General features: G+C 46.4%; 1 protein-coding gene across 5 annotated transcripts in view; it reads right to left on the bottom strand.

Annotated features, from left to right (window-relative positions):
• KLHL32 (kelch like family member 32) overlaps window positions 1-25,765 on the bottom strand; it is a 437,153-nt gene that overhangs the window by 274,961 nt on the left and 136,427 nt on the right. For 3 of the 5 annotated variants that reach the window (XM_075338390.1, XM_075338392.1, XM_075338391.1), the window contains one exon: window positions 4,889-5,069. In XM_075338390.1, the coding sequence (XP_075194505.1) occupies window positions 4,889-5,069 (181 nt within the window). Of the gene's footprint in view, window positions 1-4,888; window positions 5,070-5,760; window positions 5,916-25,765 lie in introns of all 5 variants that reach the window. The other 2 variants (XM_075338393.1, XM_075338394.1) reach the window with 2 other exon arrangements.

A 25,765-nucleotide genomic window follows, 5' to 3' on the forward strand; every position in this document is an offset into this window, starting at 1 on the left:
GTGAATGCCTATGTGGTTGTCATGGGGCTACGACGACAAAGAGTGACCTCTCCTATTCTAGGAGTCAAAAGGTTGCAGCGCGTGGCTACATGCACGCCTGCGCCGGTTGGAGCTGCTTTTCTTTCATGTTAGCTGTGCAGATTTCCCTTGTGCTGGTGCTGCAAGGGATAAAGCTGTTCTTTTGTCTCCTAAGGCTTTCCTCCTGGTTTATCTCAACTGTACTGTTTTATCCACTCCCATATGATATAAATATGCCCCTCATAGTTTGGGTAATTGCCAGTGATAGCCTGCTATACCTTGGTATCGGCGTGAAGGCGTGAGCTGTGGAAAGAAAAGTCGCTTTGGATTCGTTTCTGAAGATTGCTGCCTGAAAATTTCTTTTATTCTTCACTGTCTTATTCTCTTATCGTAGAGCAGGACTAGTGTTCATGTTGCTCTGTGCACTAGTCAGGACCGAACTTAGGGTAAAACAGAGGTAGGAATGTGATCGCTGCATGGGGTGAAAGGACCCATTTAAGGATGTCAGGGAGCTCAGGGTTACCTAGGGCGTCAGTGGTTGCTCTTCCTATCCATCTGAAGTGGCAGTATTCCCTTTCCCCTCTGTCTTGCCATGCACCATTTGGCTCCTTTGCGGAGCGTGACAATGTTTTAGAGAAAAAAACATAGAAAAAGTTTCTAAAGTCTCAAAAATTTCATCCCAAAATAAAAACAAAATATGAAGATTGAACAAAAAAAAAAAAAAAAAGGCAGGAAACTAAGAAAGATAAAGTCCTGATATAAAGAGCCTCAAGAAAATGGAGAATTCTGGAGATGTTATGCTCGGTTTACGCCTGTACGGAAATTAGGGAATTGCTAGTTATGCAGCTCTCTTAGATCATTATTAAAATGACTCTAAATCAGAGTCACCTTAATCACTTCGTGTTTCATGGCTTCTGAGAACCTCCAGGAAATGGAAATGTTATATTTACCCCAAATCACACAGCTAATATACTGTGCCATCATCGTGAAGAAAAATTTTTTGTTTTTTCTTTGTGGTTAATGAGTGTGTTTTATCCTGCAGCAAAACATCATTATTAGGAATGTTAATTGATGTGCTTCACTTTCATGTTGAGCATGGCTTTTTACTGCATTAATCTGAACATATGTTCATTATCAGAAGATGAAGAGGCAGTCACATAGATTTGACCTTTTATTGAAATAACACCAATGAACACTAATCTGATTGCATGCATTTGCTCTCATTGGTAATCCATGACGTGTCCAGGGGCGCTGATGGGTTATCATAATGGACAGGGGCCTTCCCTGAAGCTTAGTCATATACTGATCTTTAAAAGAGACTGAGATTTTCACTATATAGAGATGACCGAACCCGAACTGTAAAGCTCGGCATCCGTATCGAACAGCAGGTGTTCTCAGGGAAGTCCGTGTTGCAGTTCAGGTACGGCAACACGGATGATAATAACAAAAAAAACAAAACAAAAGGGTTGAAACAGAAGAATATACTTACAGAGCCTTATGCGGCTGCAACACTACTTTTGGGTCCTCTCATCAGTCCTCACACATATTTACTGCTTCCCCCCCCACTGGTGGCTCTGATTGGCTGCCAGTAGACCACGCCCTCACCCTCTTTAATAGTGCCAGTGATTGGTTTGAATCACAGGCGCTGTCTGCGTGTGCTTATGTGTCGCCCACTTGTAGCAGTCGCCCCAGGGACTTCACACCACCTTCAGGGACGCCACCGGGTCTCCACTTTAGTATTTCTGGCAACAGGCATGTCGGTTTTGTATGTGCAGGAGTCTTGACGCCACTTACGGTTTGCAGTAAGGGATATGGGTGACCGCCACTGCAGGTTTAACGAGCGTCTGGGGCTGATGGAGTCTGCAGTTGGGTGGTATGGCCTCCCGTGAGTGAGGCTGGCCCCAGGGGTTTGGGTGTGTGGAACAACAGGTACCAGAATAACTCAGTCTCGGTCCAAGATGTCTTTCAACTTGTTTACTCACTTTTGTTGTTATTGTGATGTAACTCCGACGATGCTGAGATAAACCAGGTGGAACCAAGTATCCTTTATGCCGGTCTAAGGGTAACCATTAACTCGCCTTCCTAGCGCTTCTTGTTTCGGATAACCCCTGACTTGAAGTACCGTGGGATTCATCCAGGTAAGTCGCTACTGCCTTTTCTCCCCTTTTTGGCCCGTTTGCCAGCAGCGTGGACGAAGGTAGATGGCTCCAGGCTCGATCCCCCTTATGGGCCCCCTCGTTGCTGCTGAGGCTCGGACTCTAGTTGGTTGGTGAGGGACTTGTGGTTCCCCTCACCGGCAGGTTTAGCAGATCCATAAATGGACGTCTACTCTAGAGACCTGTTCCCTGTGCGTGCCTAGTCACCAGGCGTCCCCGTACTCGACCAGCTGACTTCCTCAGAGTCTTTCTGACTGACTTGCTGGTAATCGTTCTCCCCCGCTAACGGCTACTACAGGTGCAGGTTCTGACTAGCGTGTTCGCACGCCTGCTAGCAACTGACGCTCTCCACTACCAGACTGGCTTTCCTCCTACTTTCCTGACAGCCGCTGCAACCTTAGCTTCCAGCCCCTCCCCTACACCCCTTTCTGAGATATGGAGGCAAGCCCCCTCTTGGTCTGCCCAAGGGTCCCCTCTCAAGGTGTAGGAGACCTGGTTGCTATGTGTATGTGCGTACACACCCTATTCCAGGGTTTGGGATTACCTGAAAGTACTGCCCCAGCATAGGTGCAGTACTCAGTGGTGCCTGACCAGGTCAGGGGCGCCACATTTATACAAAAGCATTGGGCTTATCTTGACTGTGTATCAAAATAAGAGGAACCACATGCTGCTTTTTTAATTTTCCTTTTTAATTATTTAAATAAATAATTAAAAAAAAAAACCCGACGTGTTGTCCCTCCAATTTTTAATACCCAGCCAAGTTAAAACCGACAGCTGTGGAAGCTCATGATTATTGGGAAAACCCCAGCCTAAGAATGGCAGCCTGCAGCCATCCCCGAATTGTTGCATCCATTAGATGCGACAATCCTGGTGCTTTACCTGGCTCTCCTCGATTGCCCTGGTGCAATGGCAATCGGGGTAATAAGGGGTTAATAACAGCTTACAACTGTCATCAAGTCCAGAATTATAAACAAGACAAGGAATACGGGTGTAAGCCGCGCTAAAACCACAAAGTCCAGAAGATTTAAATAAATTCCTTTTTATATTCACATGTCTATGCGTTTCAGAGATCTATCCATCTCCTTCATCAGGACAAAAGGAATCATACATCAGTAACTGATATATATATATATATATATATATATATATATATATATATATAGAAGACTACATTGCCACATATGCATTTCCCACATCATCAGCTCCCGTAGCTCATGGAGATGACTCAGGGCCACGTGGATCGGTGAAAAGGCAAATAAAGTTTTCTTTAAGATGCAATAAAGGAAAAAAAAGGTAAAAAGAAAATTGTTTTCATATACAATGCAATGCAATGAAGTTACTATAAATAATTAATAATCAATAAATTCTGCCAAAATGGAACGTGAATTATTTGTGTCTAAAAATTATATGAGAAGTACAAAAGAGAAAAAAAGCTAATTTTAGTGGTAGAAAGGAGGCCCGAACTAAAATTTCACTGTGACTTGATAAAAGTGAAGTCATGGGTTAAACCTCAGCTCTCTACGAGAGCGCACTGGCAGTGACAGTGGGATATCCGGAGCTTTGTCAAACTTCGTATTCTGTACCCAGGGTGAGATACCGTGCATGGAAAGTCATTATCATATAATATAGAAAGGGAAAAAAATGAAAAAGAGAGAGTGGGATAAAAACTTTTTAAAACATATGAGAAATTAAAAGCTTTCTGTGTGACTCAAGAGAGCTGACTTTTGTATTAGAAAGGCCTATGGAGAAGAAAGGGTTAGAAGGCGCCTGCATGAAAAGGTAATGAAAGTTCCAACTGAGAAAAAAGCTCAATGCACATGTGTTAAAGGTGAAAGGCCGGTCAGAGAAGCTGTGAATGCACATGGCTCTTAGACCTTGGTGTGCTCGAAACGCGTCTGGTGTGCAGTTTAAAGAACCTTTGGATTTTTCCTGACTCAGAGATGGTATACTATTATGGCTTATCTTTATTACAAGAAAAATATTCTTTGTATTTTAAAAAGTTTTTCATTAAAGCTGTGTTTTTATGGAAACATGAAGCTGGATCATTCCTTTGTTCACCTATGCCTCAGACACTGAACAGCAGCGGGATCTCGTGCTTCAACACCCATCTTGTGGTGAGCTGGATATTTGTTTCTTTGCACTAATTGACATGATTACTCCTGTGCAACTTGACTAGCACAGACGTAATCATGGCTGCACTATAGATTCTGGGTATGCTGAGCTGTCGATATGCTGATTTATAGCTCAGTTGTCCAATATGGTGCAGGGGCAGGCTGAGCTGTTCATGTCCTCAGTGACAGCTCAGCCATCCAATCTTAGACTGGGAGGTTTGGGGTATTTCCAGGTGTGTCCTGCTCAGTTGGATTACCCAGCTACTTAGCTGAGCAGTGAGTCCCAGGACACTGCCAGTCTTAGTCTTCTGCTCAGTTGAGCTAGTAAGCCTCTTGTATCTGTGCTCTGACAATTGATCTTTTGCTGCCTGACCATTCACTTTGTTTGACCATGCTTTGGCCTAGTCCCTCTGCTCTGATCTGCTACCCTCCAGGTATTCTAACTCTAGCCCGTGACCTGACTACGCCTCTGTCTATCACCTTAATCTTGACGTGATCTCCTGGTTCCTGACCCTGACATGTCTGACTATCCTGCCTCAAAACTTCCTGTGTAGTAACTAGTGTCACAGTAATCTAGAAAAAGATGTGCTTTAAAAGACTTACCCGAAAGTAATCACTGCAGGCTGCCAAAACGGCCTTATGGGCATGGAATTTCTGCTCTTCGGCAACAAGAGTGACATCACACAGTATACCATCATTCCTCTGCTGATTTAATGCAGACAGAACAGCATCTTTGTGTGACATGGACTGGCAGTGCCTCTGACCTGTCAGCATTTCTTGAATACTGTGGAGAGAAATAAAGGAATGCCATCAAAATGTTTCTTAAAAATACATGGATATTAAAAAGTTGAATCATACAAAGGAACATAACTTGAATTAGAAACCTATGTTATTGAAATTAGTTCCATTATTTTTATTACTTTTAATTTATATTAGTTAAAGGAATCTGTTAGTCGGATTTCACCCCAAAGCTTTTCACATGCACATGTAGCTCTTTCAGAGACAAGTCCAGCAATATCTTTACATTGTTAGTCAATGGTTCCTCCATTACTTAAAATCAGCTTTCAGGTTGATATTAAAATGAGGTTTAAGAACTAATTTTAGATCTTGAGCCCCTGTCACTGCAGCTCTAGTCCCCGCCCAGCACTGCCTCATCCTTCTTGACTGACATCACTAATGATGTGTGACTTCAGAAAAAAGAACGGCCACTCAAGCAGGAGGCGGCGGCACTGGGCGGGCAATAGAGCTGGAGTGACAAAGGCTTTAGATCTATAAATATCAATTCACATATTTATTTCTTAGGCATTAGGAACAGACTGGCCATCTAAAGGTATTGGTAGACTTTGTTTGAACAAGCTACACGCACATATAAATAGCTGGGGGCGTAATCCTGCTGACAGTTCCCTTCAAAGGGGAAATCACATTTGATACATTTACAGAATTCCACAGAATATGCCATATCTGGGGTCTCATACCTGACCCTATAATGTTGAATGGCAAGAGCCACAAACCTGCACAGTCACTTAACCATCCAGTCTGGGGCTAGACGCAGCTGCCTTGATTGGACGCACCTTGGATCCCCATCTATCAGATATTTGCGGCATAGTCTGTGTACCAGATGGATATACCCCTTTAATACATGGAAAGAAAATGAGAAATCAGTATTTGAAAGAACAAGACAACAATAACTTAGCTCTATTTACTGTTGCTTATTGTTAATAGCAGTGTGCATTCTGTATTCTCACCTTATATCTATAAATACTTTAACATACATAAGAAGATTTGATGTGAGAGCAGTTTAAGGCTATATATGCACCTTTTCACAATTTTTCTTATTGTTCATTTCTTCCTAAACTTTCAGATTGTCTTCATTACAAAATTTCTACCATTTTGATTCTGTGGATGTTTGAAAGTCCATTATCTAGAGTTTTGCTTTGGCAAAAAAGTTACAAATCTGTCAGAGTGTCTGCACAGATCTGTGGGACCTCTCTGCTCTTCCCTCCCTTCTCTTAGGGTTAGAGATAGCAGCAGCAGATTTCCAGTGAGTAGAAATAACTACAGTCTCACGGAGAGCAGAGATAGGCTATAAAAAAAGAGAAAAGCACATGAAAAATGAGTGCAGGATTAAAGCTGTGCTGAGATTTAAGGTACTAAAAACCTCAGCACCCTGGATAATCTGTGCTTGGTGCACATTTGGCACCCGGAATTTGGATACTCCATCCTCCCTTAATGGTGACTAACAACGTGGACTTGTCCAGAGCCTGCGCTGTCTCAGGAGAAAGCTGGTGCCTGCACTCACTCACTGTCGGAGTTCCTTGATTAGAAAAGGCAATCAGCAATACAAGCAATCAGTGCAGAGGAAGACACGAGCTTTTAACTCACACAGCTGTGGGCAAACCTAGAGAGATCGGCAAGTTTATCCAACTAAAGGGGGCGAAATGGTGCAACACAAATGTTTTCAATACCATAAGAACATAACATAATACTACCACAGAGTAACTGAATAATGCTATACTGCTTGTTAATAAAAACACATGGTAATACAACCAAAATACAGTAACCATATAGTGATAAATACTAATTCTACAAAAGGACTCCGTAAGTGAATTCCATATAGAAGGAGAGAAGTTGTTTGTCATTGGGGTCCTTAAATTTACTTTTTCTTCTTCGTCAAGCTAACTAGATCATGAGGACTGTATGTAAAAACACTTGTTTTTGCAGAATCACTGTCATTTTTGGCTTTTTCCAGGGCTTTCCTAATCTCTACACGAACTTCCACTTGGAATTCTTGCCACCAGTTGGTGCTCCACACAGTAAAGGCCCCGTCACACACAGAGATAAATCTTTGGCAGATCTGTGGTTGCAGTGAAATCATGGACATATTGTTCCATTGTACACAGCCACAAACCTGGCACTGATTGTCCACAATTTCACTGCAACCACAGTTCTGCCAAAGATGTATCTCTGTGTGTAAAGTGGCCTTAAGAGTAGCCCCCTTAATTGACCTAAAGGTCTCACACAATTATTGCCACTTTTAGCACCCCCACTTTTTGCATGTGTGGCGCCCCTGACCTGGTCAGGCACCACAGAGTATTGCACCCATGCGGGAACAATGCTTCCAGGTAATCTCCAAAGGCCAGGATGAGGTGCACACACAAACATATAGTGACCAGGCCACCCACATCACCAGAGGGGACCCTTGGGTAGCCAGAAGGGGTTAACTTTCAATTCCCGGCTGGGGGTGTGTTCAGGGGCTAGTTGCTAGGAAGCAGGGCAGAGAGAGAGAGGAAGAAGTTGAAGTGTGTGGAAGGGAGCAGAGGAGCTCTCATGTCAGACAGGTCCTGAGGAGTGCAGTAGCTGAAAGCGGGGGAGAAAGGAGTACCGTGGGTCGGCCTGAAAATCATCCAGAGAGAAGGGTGGCTGAGTACGGAGATCCCGGTATCCGAGCACACAAGGGGAACTAGATCCCCAGTACAGGCAGCAGATCATCCAGAGCTGCTTAACCTACAGGTGGGGGGGGTACTTCATGCCCTCACCACGACTACACAGAGCTTGAGCCAAGCAGCAATCACCAGGCCCATAAGGGGACAGGGCCAGAAGCCATCCCACCAAGGCCACGCTGCCGGCAGACGAGCCAGAGAGAGAGGGGAGCAGGGTGGTAACAGCTTCCCTGGAGGGGTCCTACCACGCTTCAAGCAAAGGATCCTCCTAAAACAGAAAGAGTGCAAGGAAGTCGAGTGGACAGCTACCCTCAGAATGGCCTCCTGGAATTCCTGGTTCAACCTGGTTATCACAGTGTCGCCCGGGCATCTCACCGTGACCTCCAAACAGTGAGTAAACACGTTGAAAGACTTCTTGGACTGTGTTTGAGTCATTCTGCGACCTGTGGTCCCACACACATACACCGGGGCCTGGGGCTTGCCTCACTCTCAGGGGGCTAATATACTGACTGCACCCACCATCAGCCCCAGGCATCCCTTAATCTGCAGTGGCGGTCCCCGCTGACCGCAATACTGAGAGTGGCGTCACGACAATCCCAAATAGAAGATTTCCTACCTGTGACCAGACTGTTCCATCCACGTGGAGTCCCTGAAGGTAATGCACAGACACATACTAGCGGGGCTTCACACATGGCCAACCTCCCAATAATACAGTACCATTTGCGCCCATAATAATAAAACACTTCTAATTACCTGACCTACTTTTGCTGATCAGCTGTCATTTAATATCCTGTTTTTACAGGTCTCATGCTCACTGAATGATTAATAATATGATTGTTCTGTGTGCATAGACTCTCAACGTCTGCGCCAGGACAATGTGTTGCCAAGAATGATGCTATTTAAGGAAGTTTAAAAATAAGTTAACACAACAAACAAGCATTTTACTCACTCATTAGAGAAGAAAAAGACTCTGCATTTAAAGTATGTACTCCAATGATAAGACAATAACTTTATTAAGGACCAAAAACACAAAGTTTAAAAACATTTAAAATAGCAATGACAAAAATGACAATACTGAAATAAGCCTCAGTGGCCATGACAAGATACGTAGGCAGCAATGTACAATAACACAGCTAAATTAAGTCCATATTATAGAAACACATGACCACAATATACAGTTAGGTCCAGAAATATTTGGACAGTGACACAAGTTTTGTTATTTTAGCTGTTTACAAAAACATGTTCAGAAATACAATTATATATATAATATGGGCTGAAAGTGCACACTCCCAGCTGCAATATGAGAGCTTTCACATCCAAATCGGAGAAAGGGTTTAGGAATCATAGCTCTGTAATGCATAGCCTCCTCTTTTTCAAGGGACCAAAAGTAATTGGACAAGGGACTCTAAGGGCTGCAATTAACTCTGAAGGCGTCTCCCTCGTTAACCTGTAATCAATGAAGTAGTTAAAAGGTCTGGGGTTGATTACAGGTGTGTGGTTTTGCATTTGGAAGCTGTTGCTGTGACCAGACAACATGCGGTCTAAGGAACTCTTAATTGAGGTGAAGCAGAACATCCTGAGGCTGAAAAAAAAGAAAAAATCCATCAGAGAGATAGCAGACATGCTTGGAGTAGCAAAATCAACAGTCGGGTACATTCTGAGAAAAAAGGAATTGACTGGTGAGCTTGGAAACTCAAAAAGGCCTGGGCGTCCACGGATGACAACAGTGGTGGATGATCGCCGCATACTTTCTTTGGTGAAGAAGAACCCGTTCACAACATCAACTGAAGTCCAGAACACTCTCAGTGAAGTAGGTGTATCTGGTGTATCTGTCTCTAAGTCAACAGTAAAGAGAAGACTCCATGAAAGTAAATACAAAGGGTTCACATCTAGATGCAAACCATTCATCAATTCCAAAAATAGACAGGCCAGAGTTAAATTTGCTGAAAAACACCTCATGAAGCCAGCTCAGTTCTGGAAAAGTATTCTATGGACAGATGAGACAAAGATCAACCTGTACCAGAATGATGGGAAGAAAAAAGTTTGGAGAAGAAAGGGAACGGCACATGATCCAAGGCACACCACATCCTCTGTAAAACATGGTGGAGGCAACGTGATGGCATGGGCATGCATGGCTTTCAATGGCACTGGGTCACTTGTGTTTATTGATGACATAACAGCAGACAAGAGTAGCCGGAGGAATTCTGAAGTGTACCGGGATATACTTTCAGCTCAGATTCAGCCAAATGCCGCAAAGTTGATCGGACGGCGCTTCATAGTACAGATGGACAATGACCCCAAGCATACAGCCAAAGCTACCCAGGAGTTCATGAGTGCAAAAAAGTGGAACATTCTGCAATGGCCATGTCAATCACCAGATCTTAACCCAATTGAGCATGCATTTCACTTGCTCAAATCCAGACTTAAGACGGAAAGACCCACAAACAAGCAAGACCTGAAGGCTGTGGCTGTAAAGGCCTGGCAAAGCATAAAGAAGGAGGAAACCCAGCGTTTGGTGATGTCCATGGGTTCCAGACTTAAGGCAGTGATTGCCTCCAAAGGATTCGCAACAAAATATTGAAAATAAAAATATTTTGTTTGGGTTTGGTTTATTTGTCCAATTACTTTTGACCTCCTAAAATGTGGAGTGTTTGTAAAGAAATGTGTACAATTCCTACAATTTCTATCAGATATTTTTGTTCAAACCTTCAAATTAAACGTTACAATCTGCACTTGAATTCTGTTGTAGAGGTTTCATTTCAAATCCAATGTGGTGGCATGCAGAGCCCAACTCGCGAAAATTGTGTCACTGTCTAAATATTTCTGGACCTAACTGTAAGTCTGGTTCATCCTCGCGTGCAATTTCTAGATACCTGAACGTGCCTCGTTTATTTGTACAAACAATTATATGTAGGTACAATCAAGATGGGAATGTCCAGCCTTCATATCCCTTAGGAAGGAGATGGGTTCTGTGTACAAGAGATGAACGTGCTTTGGTCAGACATGTGCATATCAACCCAAGAACAAAAGCAAAATACCTTGTGAAGATGCTGGTGGAAGCTGGTAAGTTTGTGTCATTATCCACAGTGAAATGAGTACTGTATCAACAGCTGAAAGGCCACTCTGCCAGGAACAAGCCACTACTCTAAAAGAAACATAATCCCAATGGTGTACTTTGTAAAATGAAGTTAATACGGTGTCATGTCAGTGTGGCGCCCCAGGACCTGGTCGCCACAACAGCATTGCCCCTCCAAAGGGTTAGTGCTGAGCCTGGAGGTAATTGGGGAAATCATTGGCCAGTAAGTTCAACATCCAACGCAGTTTCTCCCTCAGGCCAGCAGGGGGAGCTCTGAACCTGGAGTTCCAGGGAGCATTCTTCAAGTCTGACCTGAGGGAGGAGTTAGTGTTCAGTCTGTGAGGAGAGAGCAGAGAGAGCAGACGCAGAGTGTGCAGTCTGGTGAACTGGGGCTGGAGCTGGTTAGCTCAGTCCAGGGAGGCCAGAGCTGCAGAGAGGCAAAGAAGTAGACTTGGACATCGGAGTCTGTGGCCACCAGGGCCTAAAATATTCCCTGGTAGCTGAATCCGAAGGGCAGGAGAGCTGCAAGCACCTGGCCCATAAAAAACCTGAAGGTACAGCTGCATCACCAGGGCCCGGTGTGAACTCCAGCAGAGAAGCACCAGAGAGGGCCTGCGCAGCCTACCACACAGGGAGAGGGACGTATCATCGGTCCCAGCAGCAAGAGGGCCATTGCTAATCCAGAGTGCAGGGTCCTATAACAGCAAAGAAAGAACAGGAGTAGGCCTCATACTCATCTGGCCAAAAAGATACCTCAGTTACTTCCAGGCCGGCCGGAGCCCTCGACCACCTGTAACGGTCTCCCAGGACTGGACTGTTCTCAAAGTAAAAGAGGAGAAGGTAAAGAGACTACTGTTTGTGACTGTTTCTTTCACTGCCTGTCGGCCCTGCACCGTATCATTCACACCAACATCACCATAGACACTTACAAGCACAAACTGTTGCCCCGGGGCACCGCTCCACCTGTGGGGAGCAGTAACACCATTGCAGCCGGTCCATCACCCCGGGGGCCTCATACAGCAGCGGCGGCTTAATAGCCGCAAACCACAGGTGGCGTCACGAATAATACAAACTTTAATCACCCCCACTGAAGCCATATTAATTGACCCCACCAGGGTACGGAGTCGGGCCAGCCACCACTGACGATCCCCGGACTAGTCCGGCCCGGCACCGGGTGTCCCATAGCCCTGGGGTGGGAGAGTCAACTTTGGCGTCACAAACAGGATTTCGTGCCCGGCCCCACCGGGTACTGCGCGCCTGAAGAATTGTGTTTAAAGACTGTGTTTGAACTGTGTGTTTTACTGTTGAAAAGCTGCCGCCGCCATTGCCGCTTGCAAAGTGCGAGAAGAAGGGGGTGTGCCCGAAAAAGAACGCGAAGGAAGCGCGCCATCAGAGCGGAGGGTGGTTAACCCCGCGCTACCCAGAAGAGATTTTGAAAAGTGAACGGAGCCTGGTAAGGTCCACTAAGTGGGGAGGAAGATGTCCGACACAGAGGGAAAGCAGGTGGCTGCCATAGCCCGAGACGCCGCAGCACCGGCCCAAGTAATCCCAGTCGCCGTCGCCCCAGCCCCCGCTGTAGCGCCGGTAATGCCGATCACAATGCCGTACATCCCAGGAGCAGAATGGCTGCCGCAGTACTCCGGGGAGTCACATACCCTGAGCGACTTCAGAGGAAGACTGCACAGCTTGTTTAGAGTGTATCCTCTGACTGAGAGCCAGAAGGTGGGCATATTAATGGGGCAGCTAGCCGGCGCGGCCCAGCGTGAAGTGAAGGCCTGGACTGACACAGATAAAGGGACAGCAACCCAGATACCGGCTAAGTTAAAGAGTACTTTTGACACCCGCACCGCAGCAGAAATAAAGATGAGATTCTTTGGGTGCAAACAACAGGCCACAGACAGCATACGGGACTATGCCTTAAACTTGCAGGAGGCCCTGAGAGCAATTAAACAGGTGGACCCAGAGAGAGTACGTGAAGAAGACAAGCTCCTAACTGAGCAGTTTATAGAAGGGCTCCTGTCAGACGCTCACAGGACACAGCTGCGTATCATGGTCCTGCAGAACCCTGCTCTGGACTTTGCAAAGTTTAAGGACCAGGCCATCCGGGTACTGAGAGACTCTACCCAAAATAACACAGTACCCCTCCGGCCTCTTGCTATCACATACCCAGGGGGAATGCCTGCAACCCGAGCCACTGCAGGGGCTGAGGCACAGGCCCTGGATAAGGATCCCACTGCAGAGCTCAGACAGCAGGTCCAAGAACTGACCAAGACAGTGGCTGCCCTCGCAAAAACAGTGCTGTCTCTACAAGAGACCCCATCACCTGCAAGAATCGAGTTGGCCTCCAGTCCAGATGACGTCCCGTGGATGCGGCAAAGGAGGATTCCGCCAACCCGGGGAAAAGACACAGACCGGTATGATTCAACTGGACAACCGATCTGCCGCCGCTGCAGCCAGGCGGGCCACATTGCAAGACACTGTCCTTTAAATGGGCCGAACCTGGGGCCAGGAGGCAACCCTCAGGTGTAAGGAAGCCCAGCTCAACTCCTAGTCACACCAAGTATGTGGGAGGACGACCGGTCCTTCCTATTGTGCTGGATGGGATCCCTTTGAATGCCCTCCTGGATACGGGGTCCCAGGTAACAACCATCCCTTATAAACTGTACAAAAGATATTGGGCTGATTCAGACATTGACCATGGCCCAGATGATGATTTAACAATTCTGGCCAGTAATGGTCAGCCCTTGCCTCAAATTGGGTATAAGGAGGTAACCACTAAAGTGGGGCGGGTAGAATTGCCATGTCAGGGGATCATAATTGTAGATATTGATCGCAAAGAATCTAACCCACTGCTAACCATTGGTACAAATGTGATGGAAAATTGTCTTGCCGAAGTGATAATTTTGTTGCAGCAGGTGTCTGAAACTGCCAGCCTGCTTTACACGGTACGACCGATTGTGCGATTTCACAATCGATCGTACCCGCCCCCGTCCTTTTTGCGTCACGGGCAAATCGCTGCCCGTGTCGCACAAAGTTAGTAAACCCCGTCACACATACTTACCTCTCGTGCGACCTCGCTGTGGGCGGCGAACGTCCACTTCCTGGAGTGGGAGGGACGTTCGGCGTCACAGCGACGTCACACGGGCGCCGGCCAATAGAAGCGGAGGGGCGAAGATGAGCGGGACGTAAACATCCCGCCCACCTCCTTCCTTCCACATAGAAACGGCGGCGGCCGCGGGAGGCAGGTGAGCTGCTCATCGTTCCCGTGGTGTCACACGGAGCGACGTGTGCTACCACGGAAACGATGGTCAACTAAAGTAAACGATATTATGGAACCTAACGAGCAGTACCCGACTCACGATTTGTGAGCGATACTGCGTCGCTAGGAGGTGTCACACAGGCCGGCATCGCCAGCGATGCCGGATGTGCGTCACAAAAACCGTGACCCCGACGATCTATCGCACGATAGATTGCCTGGTGTAAAGCAGCCTTAAGGGTAAGTGACCCTCTCCCCATTGCAATTCCCCCAAAAAGTGAAATGTTGATATGGTGTCGGGCAGCAATAGGCCTCAAGGGTCAAGATTACCAGGCCCTGGTGGAACCTGTGTATTCAGTAGGCCTGGAGTCCTGATAGCCAGAGGGGTAGCAGACGTCCGCAAGGGAAGAGTGCCCGTCCGCGTCCTGAATTGTGGGGAGGAGGAAGCCAAATTGCCCCGGTACGCCACTGTAGCAAAACTGTACACTGTCAGTAACAATACCATCAAAGCAGTGGAACCCTTGATCCCATCCGACCAGACGGAAGACAATGGCTCCAAGAGACAGCTGGAGGACTGGTGCCAAAAATTACATGTGGGCAACGACTACACCCCCTCACACCAAAAGCATGGGGTTTACCGGGTGGTACAGGAATACGAGCGGGTCTTCAGCAAACACCCCCTAGATTTTGGGCAGGTAAAAGGGGTTAAACATCAAATCCCCACTGGTGACCATCATCCCATTAAAGAGAGATACCGCCCTGTACCCCCAGCACAGTATCAGCGTGCCAAAGAAATGTTACGGGAAATGAAGGAGGCTGGGGTTATCAGAGATAGTTGTAGCCCCTGGGCAGCTCCACTAGTGCTCGTAAAGAAAAAAGATGGTACAATGAGAATGTGCGTAGACTACAGACAAATTAACCGCATTACACATAAAGATGCTTATCCACTACCCAGAATAGAAGAGTCACTAACAGCCTTAAAATCAGCTAATTATTTCTCCACCCTGGATCTCACCAGTGGATATTGGCAGGTTCCCGTGGCAGAGGCGGACAAGGCGAAGACTGCATTCACGACACCAATGGGTCTCTGCTAGTTCAATTGTATGCCGTTCGGGCTCTGCAACGCCCCAGGGACATTTCAGAGATTGATGGAGTGCTGCTTGGGCCATTACAACTTTAAAACCGTGCTATTGTACCTGGATGACGTCATAGTCTACTCCAAGACCTACGAAGACCACCTGAGGCACTTAGCAGAAGTGTTTGAGTCCTTGTGGGAGTATGGCCTGAAGATAAAGCCGTCCAAATGTCACCTCTTGAAGCCAAAGGTACAGTACCTGGGTCATGTGGTCAGCGAAGAAGGTGTGGCACCTGATCCAGAGAAAGTCACAGTAATCAAGGACTGGCCAAGACCCACCACGGTAAAGGAGGTGTGGCAGTTCCTTGGGCTGGTGGGCTACTACCAAAGGTTCATTGATGGTTTCACAAATATAGCAGCGCCTCTTCAAGATCTCCTGGTGGGCCAGCCAAAGAAGGCTAAGAAGCAAAGCCCTCCATTTGAATGGAACAGCCAAATAGAAACATCTTTTGTCCGGCTGAAAGGGGCTCTCACGGGAGAAGAAATTCTGGCCTACCCTGACTACAGCCAGCCGTTTGTACTGTACACAGATGCCAGCAACGTGGGACTGGGAGCAGTTCTGTCCCAGGTGCAGGGAGGCAGAGAGAAGGTGATAGCTTACGCCAGTAGGAAGCTTCGTCCCACAGAAAGGAATCCAGAAAACTACAGTTCCTTCAAGCTGGAGTTCCTCGCTATTGTTTGGGCAGTGACTGAACGCTTCAAGCACTATCTGGCGTCGGCCAAGTTCATCATCTTCACGGACAACAATCCGTTGACACATCTGGCAACAGCCAAGCTAGGTGCGTTGGAGCAGCGATGGATGGCCCGGCTGTCTAACTTTGACTTTACCATCAAGTACCGGGCTGGCAAGAAGAATAACAATGCTGATGCGCTGTCCAGAATGCCTCACTTACCCGAGTCTGGAGAAGACCTGGATGAACTCGAAGAGATAGAGTTACCGGCTTTCCATCACCAAGGTGTCTCCCAGTGTGAGCATGCTGTAGGAGGGAAGCGCTCGAGCCAGCACGAGGTCTCGGTCAACCCATTACTCCACCATAATTGGGAAGAGACACAGAACGGTGACCCGGCCGTGCGATTGGTCAAAGAAAGGCTAGCACAAGCTGAGACCCATCTCGGTCCAGATGCTCCACAAGAAGCCCAGCAGCTGTGGAAGGAGAGGGGACGACTGTTCACCTACCAAGGCAAGCTATGCAAGAGATATGTCAACTGGCGAACGAATGAACTCGTCTGGCAGATAGTGGTCCCACAGAGGGATGCTCCAATGGTCCTAGCAGCTTACCATGATAAAACAAGACACTTCGGGTGGAAGAAGTTGGAGACCCTACTCCGCGATTGGTTCTACAGGGTGCACATGAGAAAGGCAGTCGAGAAGTGGTGCTGAGACTGTAGTCCGTGTAACCTGAGGCGGAAGGATGATGCCAGCCAGAGGTCTCCCCTACAGCCAATTGTCACGAAGCAGCCCCTAGAGTTGGTGGCCGTGGACTACGTGAAGTTAACACCAAGCCGGTCAGGCTATGTTTACGCCCTCACCATTGTGGACCATTACTCTCGGTTCCTGGTAGTAGTGCCTGTGAAAGACCAAACAGGCAGAACAGCAGCTCGAGCATTTCAGGCATACTTTTGTCAACCTCACGGATATCCTGAAAGAGTACTGACTGATCAAGGCCCTGCATTCGAGGCAGAAGTGTTCCAAGAGTTCTGTAACATGTACGGCTGTAAGAAAATAAGAACAACACCGTACCACCCCCAAACCAATGGATTGTGCGAGAAAATGAACCATGTGGTTATTGATATGCTCAAGACTCTACCTCTAGAAGAAAGAAACCAATGGCCAGAGAAGTTACCAGATCTAGTGGACTTGTACAATAATATCCCAGTAAACTCGACCAACTGCAGCCCTGCTTACCTGATGCAAGAAAGACCTGGCAAGTTACCTGTAGACTTTGAGATGGGAACTGTGTCACCTGAAGCGGTCCAAGAGATAGAGGATTGGGATACAGAGTGATAACAGCAGTACCGCAAAGTTCAGGAATGCGTAGAAAAGAGCCTGTCCCAAGCAAGAATGAGACAAGAAAAGAACTACAATCAAACAGCCCCAGCAACTCCCTCAGCACCTGGAGAACAGGTCCTCAAGAAAAAGTGGAGAGCGCAAAAATTAGATGATCAGTGGGAGAATGAACCCTGCACCATTATTCCCCTCAACTTTGACAATAGTAAAGTATGTCTCATAAGCAAAGATGAAGGCAAGACCTATCAAGCAGTTTCTAGAGACCGCCTGAAAGCGTGCCCTGAACGGTGCAAAATCCAAAAGGAAGTAGAGGAAGTACAAGAAAGTCCCCAAATTCAAGAAAAAGAGGAAGAGATGATCCAAACAATACTTGGAAAATTCCCCAAAACTTGGACCCGAATAAATAATGCTATAGTAGTACCAGTCTTGACGTTCCCGCAATTGGTCGAGCCAGAAACAGAAGAGGTTCCAGATCCACCTAAGGAACTGTCCGTCCCAACACAAGATGACACGCCAGCAGTGGAACAGGAGAATCAACTCCCTGCCAGTGGTGAACCTGTCGTACCCTTGGCGAATCTCAGACCACGTAGGCAACCATCACGCATACCTATCAGGGTTAGGCCTACCAGTAGCACTGAGGTAGTGCATACACCAAGTAGTCAGGGGCAAACACCAGAGCTACGCAGGTCCCAACGCAGCACTCAGGGGCAGCCCCCTTCAAGGTATAGAGAGTAAAAAGAAAAAGAACCTATTAGAATGTATATAGTTATTTAAAATGTCTGTAATGTTGTGTATAAAATGCTTTTTATTTAAATGATTAAGTATATGGACAACTGGGTCACTGGACTATGAGTGGCCAAAACTTCAATTGTTTATCGGTTGCACCTACTGTGCTCTTCACCCCTGAAGAAAAACCCGTCCGGCGTGCATAGAATGGGGTCATTAATGCTCTGACGCACGCCCAGAGCCTACGTTGGGGGTTTTATCGCGGCGGGTCCCCCATGGAGCAGTGTAATGGACACCAGGCAGGGAGCCACACTGGACTCTTATAGTATTATTTAAGTTTGTAACATTTAAGAAAATGTATCTCCCATAATGGGATGAAATGTTCTAACATGTTATGTCTTGTTTTTGTTTCTTCAGTCCGGGAGTACTGAGTTTAACTAAGGGGGAGTGTGGCACCCCAGGACCTGGTCGCCACAACAGCATTGCCCCTCCAAAGGGTTAATGCTGAGCCTGGAGGTAATTGGGGAAATCATTGGCCAGTAAGTTCAACATCCAATGCAGTTTCTCCCTCAGGCCAGCAGGGGGAGCTCTGACCTGAGGGAGGAGTTAGTGTTCAGTCTGTGAGGAGAGAGCAGAGAGAGCAGACGCAGAGTGTGCAGTCTGGTGAACTGGGGCTGGAGCTGGTTAGCTCAGTCCAGGGAGGCCAGAGCTGCAGAGAGGCAAAGAAGTAGACTTGGACATCGGAGTCTGTGGCCACCAGGGCCTAAAATATTCCCTGGTAGCTGAATCCGAAGGGCAGGAGAGCTGCAAGCACCTGGCCCATAAAAAACCTGAAGGTACAGCTGCATCACCAGGGCCCGGTGTGGACTCCAGCAGAGAAGCACCAGAGAGGGCCTGCACAGCCTACCACACAGGGAGAGGGACGTATCATCGGTCCCAGCAGCAAGAGGGCCATTGCTAATCCAGAGTGCAAGGTCCTATAACAGCAAAGAAAGAACAGGAGTAGGCCTCATACTCATCTGGCCAAAAAGATACCTCAGTTACTTCCAGACCGGCCGGAGCCCTCGACCACCTGTAACGGTCTCCCAGGACTGGACTGTTCTCAAAGTAAAAGAGGAGAAGGTAAAGAGACTACTGTTTGTGACTGTTTCTTTCACTGCCTGTCGGCCCTGCACCGTATCATTCACACCAACATCACCATAGACACTTACAAGCACCAACTGTTACCTCGGGGCACCGCTCCACCTGTGGGGAGCAGTAACACCATTGCAGCCGTTCCATCACCCCGGAGGCCTCATACAGCAGCGGCGGCTTAATAGCCGCAAACCACAGGTGGCGTCAAGAATAATACAAACTTTAATCACCCCCACTGAAGCCATATTAATTGACCCCACCAGGGTACGGAGTCGGGCCAGCCACCACTGACGATCCCCGGACTAGTCCGGCCCGGCATCGGGTGTCCCATAGCCCTGGGGTGGGCGAGTCATCAGGGGCTCTGCTAATGTGGCATGGCACCCCCAAACAATTCCAACTAAATCTGAACTCCAAAATGGTGCTCCTTTCCTCCTGAGCTTTGCACTATCAAGGGTAGGGATATTGGCAAACTCAGGTGAAACTGTGTAAAAAATGTATGTTTCATTTTCTGCTATTATCCTTTTAAAAATTAAAACTTTAGAGCCAAAGCAACATTTTAGTGGAAAAAATGGTAATTTATTTTTATTTTCATTTCCCAATGTTATAAAATTTTGTCAATCACTTGAGGGTTCAAATTGTTAACTACACCCCAAGATGAATGCCTTGAGAGGAATAGTATACAAAATGTGCTCACTTGTGTGGAGAAGGGGGGGGGGGGGGTTCTGCGGTTTTGGCATATGAGGGGATTGTGACGTGGCATCTGCAATCTATTACAGACAAAATGGCTTTACTTTCGAGCACTACCTTGCAGCGAAACAGACGTTTCCACCATATACTGGTTAACTGTGTAGTCAGGGATATTGCACAACAAAATTTAATGTTGCATTTTCTCCTGTTACCATACAGAAAATACAAAATCTGGGGCTAAGACCCTGTGCGCACACTGCGTTTTTACCCGCGTTTTTCCTGCAGAAATTTGTTGAGAAAATGGTTGTAACCTTTCTGCAGACATTCCCCAGCAAAACCTATGGGAAAAAAAATAGCTGTGCGCACACTGCGTTTTTTTTCTCAAGAACATTCTTTCTGCATAATTTCTTGAGAAAAAGAATGTGCATGTCACTTCTTTTCTGCAAGTGCCTGCGTTTTTTGCCATAGATAATGGTAAAAAAAAACGCAGGGACCAACATGCGGAAAAAAGCATCAATAACGCACAAAAACGCGGTAAAAACGCATGCCTTTTTCGGTGCGCTATTGGTGCGTTTTTTGATTGCAAGTGCACTAATCTTTCAGACTCTCAAGAAATTTCTTGCGAAAAATCCTTTTTCCAGTGCGCACAGGGCCTAAAACAAGATTTTTGTGGTAAAAATATTAATTTTTATTTTCTCCACTCAACGTTATAAAATTCTATGAAGCACCTGGAGGTTCAAGGTGCTCACCACAAATCTAGATAAATTCTTGAGGGCTCTAGTTTCCAAAATTGGGTTACTTGTGGGGTTGTCTACTGTTGAGACATATCATTGGCTCTTCAAAGATGATACAGCGTTCACTAGCAAATCCAGACAACTTTGCATTCTCAAATTCAAATAGCACTCCTTCCATTCCAAGCCAATTGTATGGTCCACTTACACTTTTATGGTAAAAATGTATTTTTTTTCATTTTCCCGACTGAACATTATAAAATTTTGTGAAGCACGTGTAGGTTCTAGGTGCACACTACATCTCCTCTATACAAATTTCTTGAGGGGTGTAGTTTCTAAAATGGGGTGACTTGTAATGGAATTCCACTATTTAGACACATCAGAGGCCCTGTGACATGGTGTCCGCTAACTATATTAGCCACTTTTGTGCTCCAAAAGTAAAATAGCGCGCCTTCCCTTCCAAGCCCTGCAATGCTCTCAAGCAGCAGTTCTCCACCACACATGGGGTATCAGTGTGCTCAGAACAAAGTGCACAACATGCATGGTCCACTGTTTCCTCTTACCTTTGTGAAAATGCTAAATTTCGAGCTAAAGTAACATTTTGGTGAGTAGTGCTTTAGTTCATGTAAAGCACCTGAAGTGTTAATAAACTTCTTGGATGTGGTTTTGATCAGTTTGAGGGGTGCAAGTTTTAGAATGGTGTAACCTTTTGGTATTTTCTGTCACACCGCCTCTTAACATCACTTGAAATGTGATGTTGTCCCTCAAAAATGATTTAGTAAATTTTGTTGGAAAAATGAAAAATGTTAAAAACTTTTAACCCTTTTAACTTCCTTACAAAAAAAATTATGTTGCAAAAATAGTGCTAATGTAAAATAGACATGTGGTAAATGTTATTTATTACCGTATTTTTTGGACTATAAGACGCACTTTTTCCCCCCCAAATGTTGGGAGATAGTGGGGGTGTGTGTCTTATATTCTGAATGTAGGGCTGCAGGGAATGAGGGTGCTGCAGTGGAGCAGGTCCACGGCGGCACAAGCAGTCTGTAGCAGCATCTACCGTGACCACATGGGCCGGCTCATTTCATATGCACGCCCATCCTTCCGCCCATCATCTCTCAGCACTGAAGCCGACGCTGACAGGTGGGCGGGATGATGGGCAGGGGGGTGAGCACATACTAAGGAGCCGATCCGCGTGATCAACCCTGGCAACTACAGCCTGGGTTGATCATGTGCAGCTATATTCACTGCCCCCCGCGCATCATCATCAGCGCGGTGGGCAGTGAATAAGTACGGTATACTCACCGTTCCCCTGCAGCATCGCAATGTCCTCCTGCCGGCCCGCTGATCTGTGTAGAGAACGGTGAGAAAGGGATGACATCATCATTCTGCGCACTGCTAGTCTCCACACACATCAGCGAGCCGGCAGACAGGAGGACATTGCGATGCTGCAGGGGAACGGCTCCACACAGGTCAGCGGCGCTGCTGCTGACACAGAGAAGAAGATAATCGATGCTGCAGGGAGTGAGGAAAGGTGAGTATAAACGTTTATTTTTTCTGTGCCATAGGATACAGGCCATATAGCAGGATGGGGTATATAGCAGGATGAGGGCATATACCAGGATGAGGGTATATTATGAGCAGGATGGGGGTATATAGCAGGATGGGGGTATATTATGAGCAGGATGGGGGTATATAGCAGGATGGGGATATATTATGAGCAGAATGGGGGTATATAGCAGGATGGGGGTATATAGCAGGAAGGGGGTATATAGCAGTATATGGGTATATAGCAGGATGGGGGTATATAAAAGGATAAAGGCTATACCAGGATAAGGGTATTTATCAGGATGGAGGTATTTATCAGGATGGGGGCTATACCAGGATGAGGGACATATATACAAGGATGGGGATCATATACAAGGCAGGTGGATCATTACTAGGATGGGGTACCTTAGTAGAGAATTTGGAGACATTACCCCCATAACAGTGTCAGCAGGAGATCCTCGCCCCATAACAGTCTGTCATGACCACATTTTTTGCTCAAAATTTTATTTTCCTATTTTCCTTCTCTAAAACCAGGGTGCGTTTTATGGTCCGGTGCGTCTTATAGTCCGAAAAATACAGTAACTCTTTTATGTGACATAACTAGTGAAGAGCAAACCTGAACCATAGCGTTCAGGGTCTGTATCGGATACCTAACATCCGTGTACGGAAAAGACTCAGGAAAGTCTGTGTTAGGCGGGCTTTGCACGTTGCGACATCGCAAGCCAATGCTGCGATGTCGCACGCGATAGTCCCCGCCCCCGTCGCAGGTACAATATCTTGTGAAAGCTGGTGTAGTGAAAATTATCGCTACGCCAGCTTCACATGCACTCACCTGCCCTGCGACCGTCGCTCTGGCCGGCGACCCGCCTCCTTATTAAGGGGGCGGGTCGTGCGGCGTCACTGCGACGTCACATGGCAGGCGGCCAATCGGAGCGGAGGGGCGGAGATGATTGGGATGTAAACATCCCGCCCACCTCCTTCCTTCCGCATATTCTACGGAAGCCGCGGTGACGCCGGTAGGAGATGTTCCTCGCTCCTGCAGCTTCACACACAGCGATTCACACACAGCGATCCACAATCTAAAATGGGAGAGAAAAGGCGCAATAGGGTCTTACCCGATTTACTGGGTAAAAAGTATAAAGAAGTGGTGCACTCACCTGATCGGGTTGTGCCAGTCACAACTCCTTTAGTGGCATAAGCGAGTGCCTAAGCGGTCCAGCAGCAGCCCTGTTGTACAAGTGGAACATCAACTTCGGAACTGGAGGAAAACAGGTTTAGCACCGCGCTTGAAGACCACAGACATCAGTGTTGAACACACAATTCTTTTATTTAATTTCATTCCTACGCGTTTCGGAGACCACAACTGCCTCCTTCTTCAGGGAAAATGTTTCTTAACATTTTTCTTTTTTTCTGTACATCCCTTTTTAAAGGCTTCTCCTTGGTTTCTGTAAAATTCTTTTCCCTGAAGAAGGAGGCAGTTGTGGTCTCCGAAACGCGTAGGAATGAAATGAAATAAAAGAATTGTGTGTTCAACACTGATGTCCGTGGTCTTCAAGCGCGGCGCTAAACCTGTTTTCCTCCAGTTCCGAAGTTGATGTTCCCCTTGTACAACAGGGCTGCTGCTGGACGACTTAGGCACTCGCTTATGCCACTAAAGGAGTTGTGACTGGCACAACCCGATCAGGTGAGTGCACCACTTCTTTATACTTTTTACCCAGTGAATCGGGTAAGACCCTATTGCGCCTTTTCTCTCCCATTTTAGTTTGGTCAGACATGGGCACATCAACCGAAGGACAAAAGCAAAAGACCTTGTGAAGATGCTGGCAGAAGGTGGCAAGATTGTGTCTTTATGTACAGTTAAACGAGTACTGTATCAATATGGGCTGAAAGGCCACTCTGCCAGGAAGAAGCCATTACTCTAAAAGAAACCTAAAAAAGCCAGATTAATTTTTGCAAACGCACATAGGAATAAAGACCATAATCTTTGGAAACATGTCCTGTGGTCTGACAAAACTTAAATTGAACTGTTTGGACATAATGACCATTGTTACATTTAGAGGAAAAAAAGAGAAGCTATGCAGCCTAAGAACACCATCCCAACTGTGAAACACGGGGGTGGCAACATCATTTTGTGGGGTTGTTTTGCTACAGGAGGGACTGGTGCTCTTCACAAAATAGATGGCATCATGAGGAAAGAAGATTATGTGACAATACTGAAGCAACATCTCAAGACATCAGCCAGGAACGTAAAGGTTGGGTGGAAATGGAACTTCCAAATGGACAATGTCCCAAAGCATACTAGCAAACTGACTACAAAATGGCTTAAGAATAACAAAGTCAATCTATTGGAGTGGCCATCACAAAACCCTTAACTCAATCCTACTGAAAATGTATAGGTAAAGTTGATAAGGTAGGTGTGAGCAAGGCAACCCACAAACATGGTTCAGTTACACCAGTTTTATCAGGAGGAATGGGCCCAAATTCCTACCAACTATTGTGAGAAGCTTGTGGAAGGATATCTAAAATATTTCCCCCAAGTCATACAGTTTAAGGGCAATGGTACCAAATACTAATGACATGTATGTAAACTTTTGACTTTGCAGAAAGCAATAAAAAATGCCTTAATATTCTCTCTCTCATTATTCTGGTATTTGGCAAAAATAATTTTGGTAATCCTAATTGACCTAAAAAAGGGAAAGGTTTATTCTAATTTCATGTCAGAGTGTCAAGCAATGGGCGTGGCAAACGTGTTCAGACCAACTCATGTCTGATGCGCAGCGAAAAAACACCTAAACAACATCACAGACAAGGGGGGAAAGACCGGTGACACAATAACAATAGTGGGCCCTGGCTCTCCTAACCAGTCCCTCTACAGTTTTCACAACTGTCGCCAAGAAACACCCTGGGTCCCTAAGAAACCCTATAGAGGTCCTGATTAGTGAGAGGTGGGTGAGGATCACAAGACCCACCACTACACTAAAGAGACAAAAGGGTAGGGAGACAAACAGGGAATAAAGAACCAAAAGAGGAGAGGATACGACTTTAAGACTATCTGCAGCAGCTTCCTCCAAAGCGGCTTTCCTACAAATGATCTGTAAAGTCAGCAAAGCTTGCTGGGCTACCTGGCTATTTAAGCACAAGAGTGTATGACTACAAAACAGGTGTAGCTGACCTCAAATTGCAGCAGAGCTGCAAACAGAAAAACTAGCATTAACTACTTCAGTGCCAAATGAAACAAAATGATATTTAAATGCAGAGCCCTAGAGATAAGGGGCACCAGACCTCAAGCTGCCTCTAGCCTCCAAAAACAAAGAGAAAATTGTGCCAGTACCCCCCTTTTAATGAGAGACCTTCAGACTCTCATGACTGGTAACATTGTCCACCTCAAATGAGAACAGGTCCTTCTGGTTACCAGTAGGAGGTGATACACACTTTCGGAGCAAAGACCTGTGAACTACTTCATGTGTTTTATGTGCTGGGAGAAGCTACAGCTGTACAGACATAGGGTTAAAAATGTTAGTTACTCTAAAGGGACTGACAAACCTTGAGTCTAAAGCCCCTGACACACACCTTCATCTGGTGTTTGTAGTGGTCACACACAGTCATTTTCAGCCAGGTATGGACCTGAATGTTTATTAGCATGCATGTACCTGGTAATAGCAGAAACACTCCAGACTGAACTGACAACAGAGAAGTCTCTCCGTCCATGCATCACTTTACGCTCCGGTACTGCATACTT

This window comes from Anomaloglossus baeobatrachus, chromosome 3, assembly GCF_048569485.1.
Source record: "Anomaloglossus baeobatrachus isolate aAnoBae1 chromosome 3, aAnoBae1.hap1, whole genome shotgun sequence".
Lineage (NCBI taxonomy): Eukaryota > Metazoa > Chordata > Amphibia > Anura > Aromobatidae > Anomaloglossus > Anomaloglossus baeobatrachus.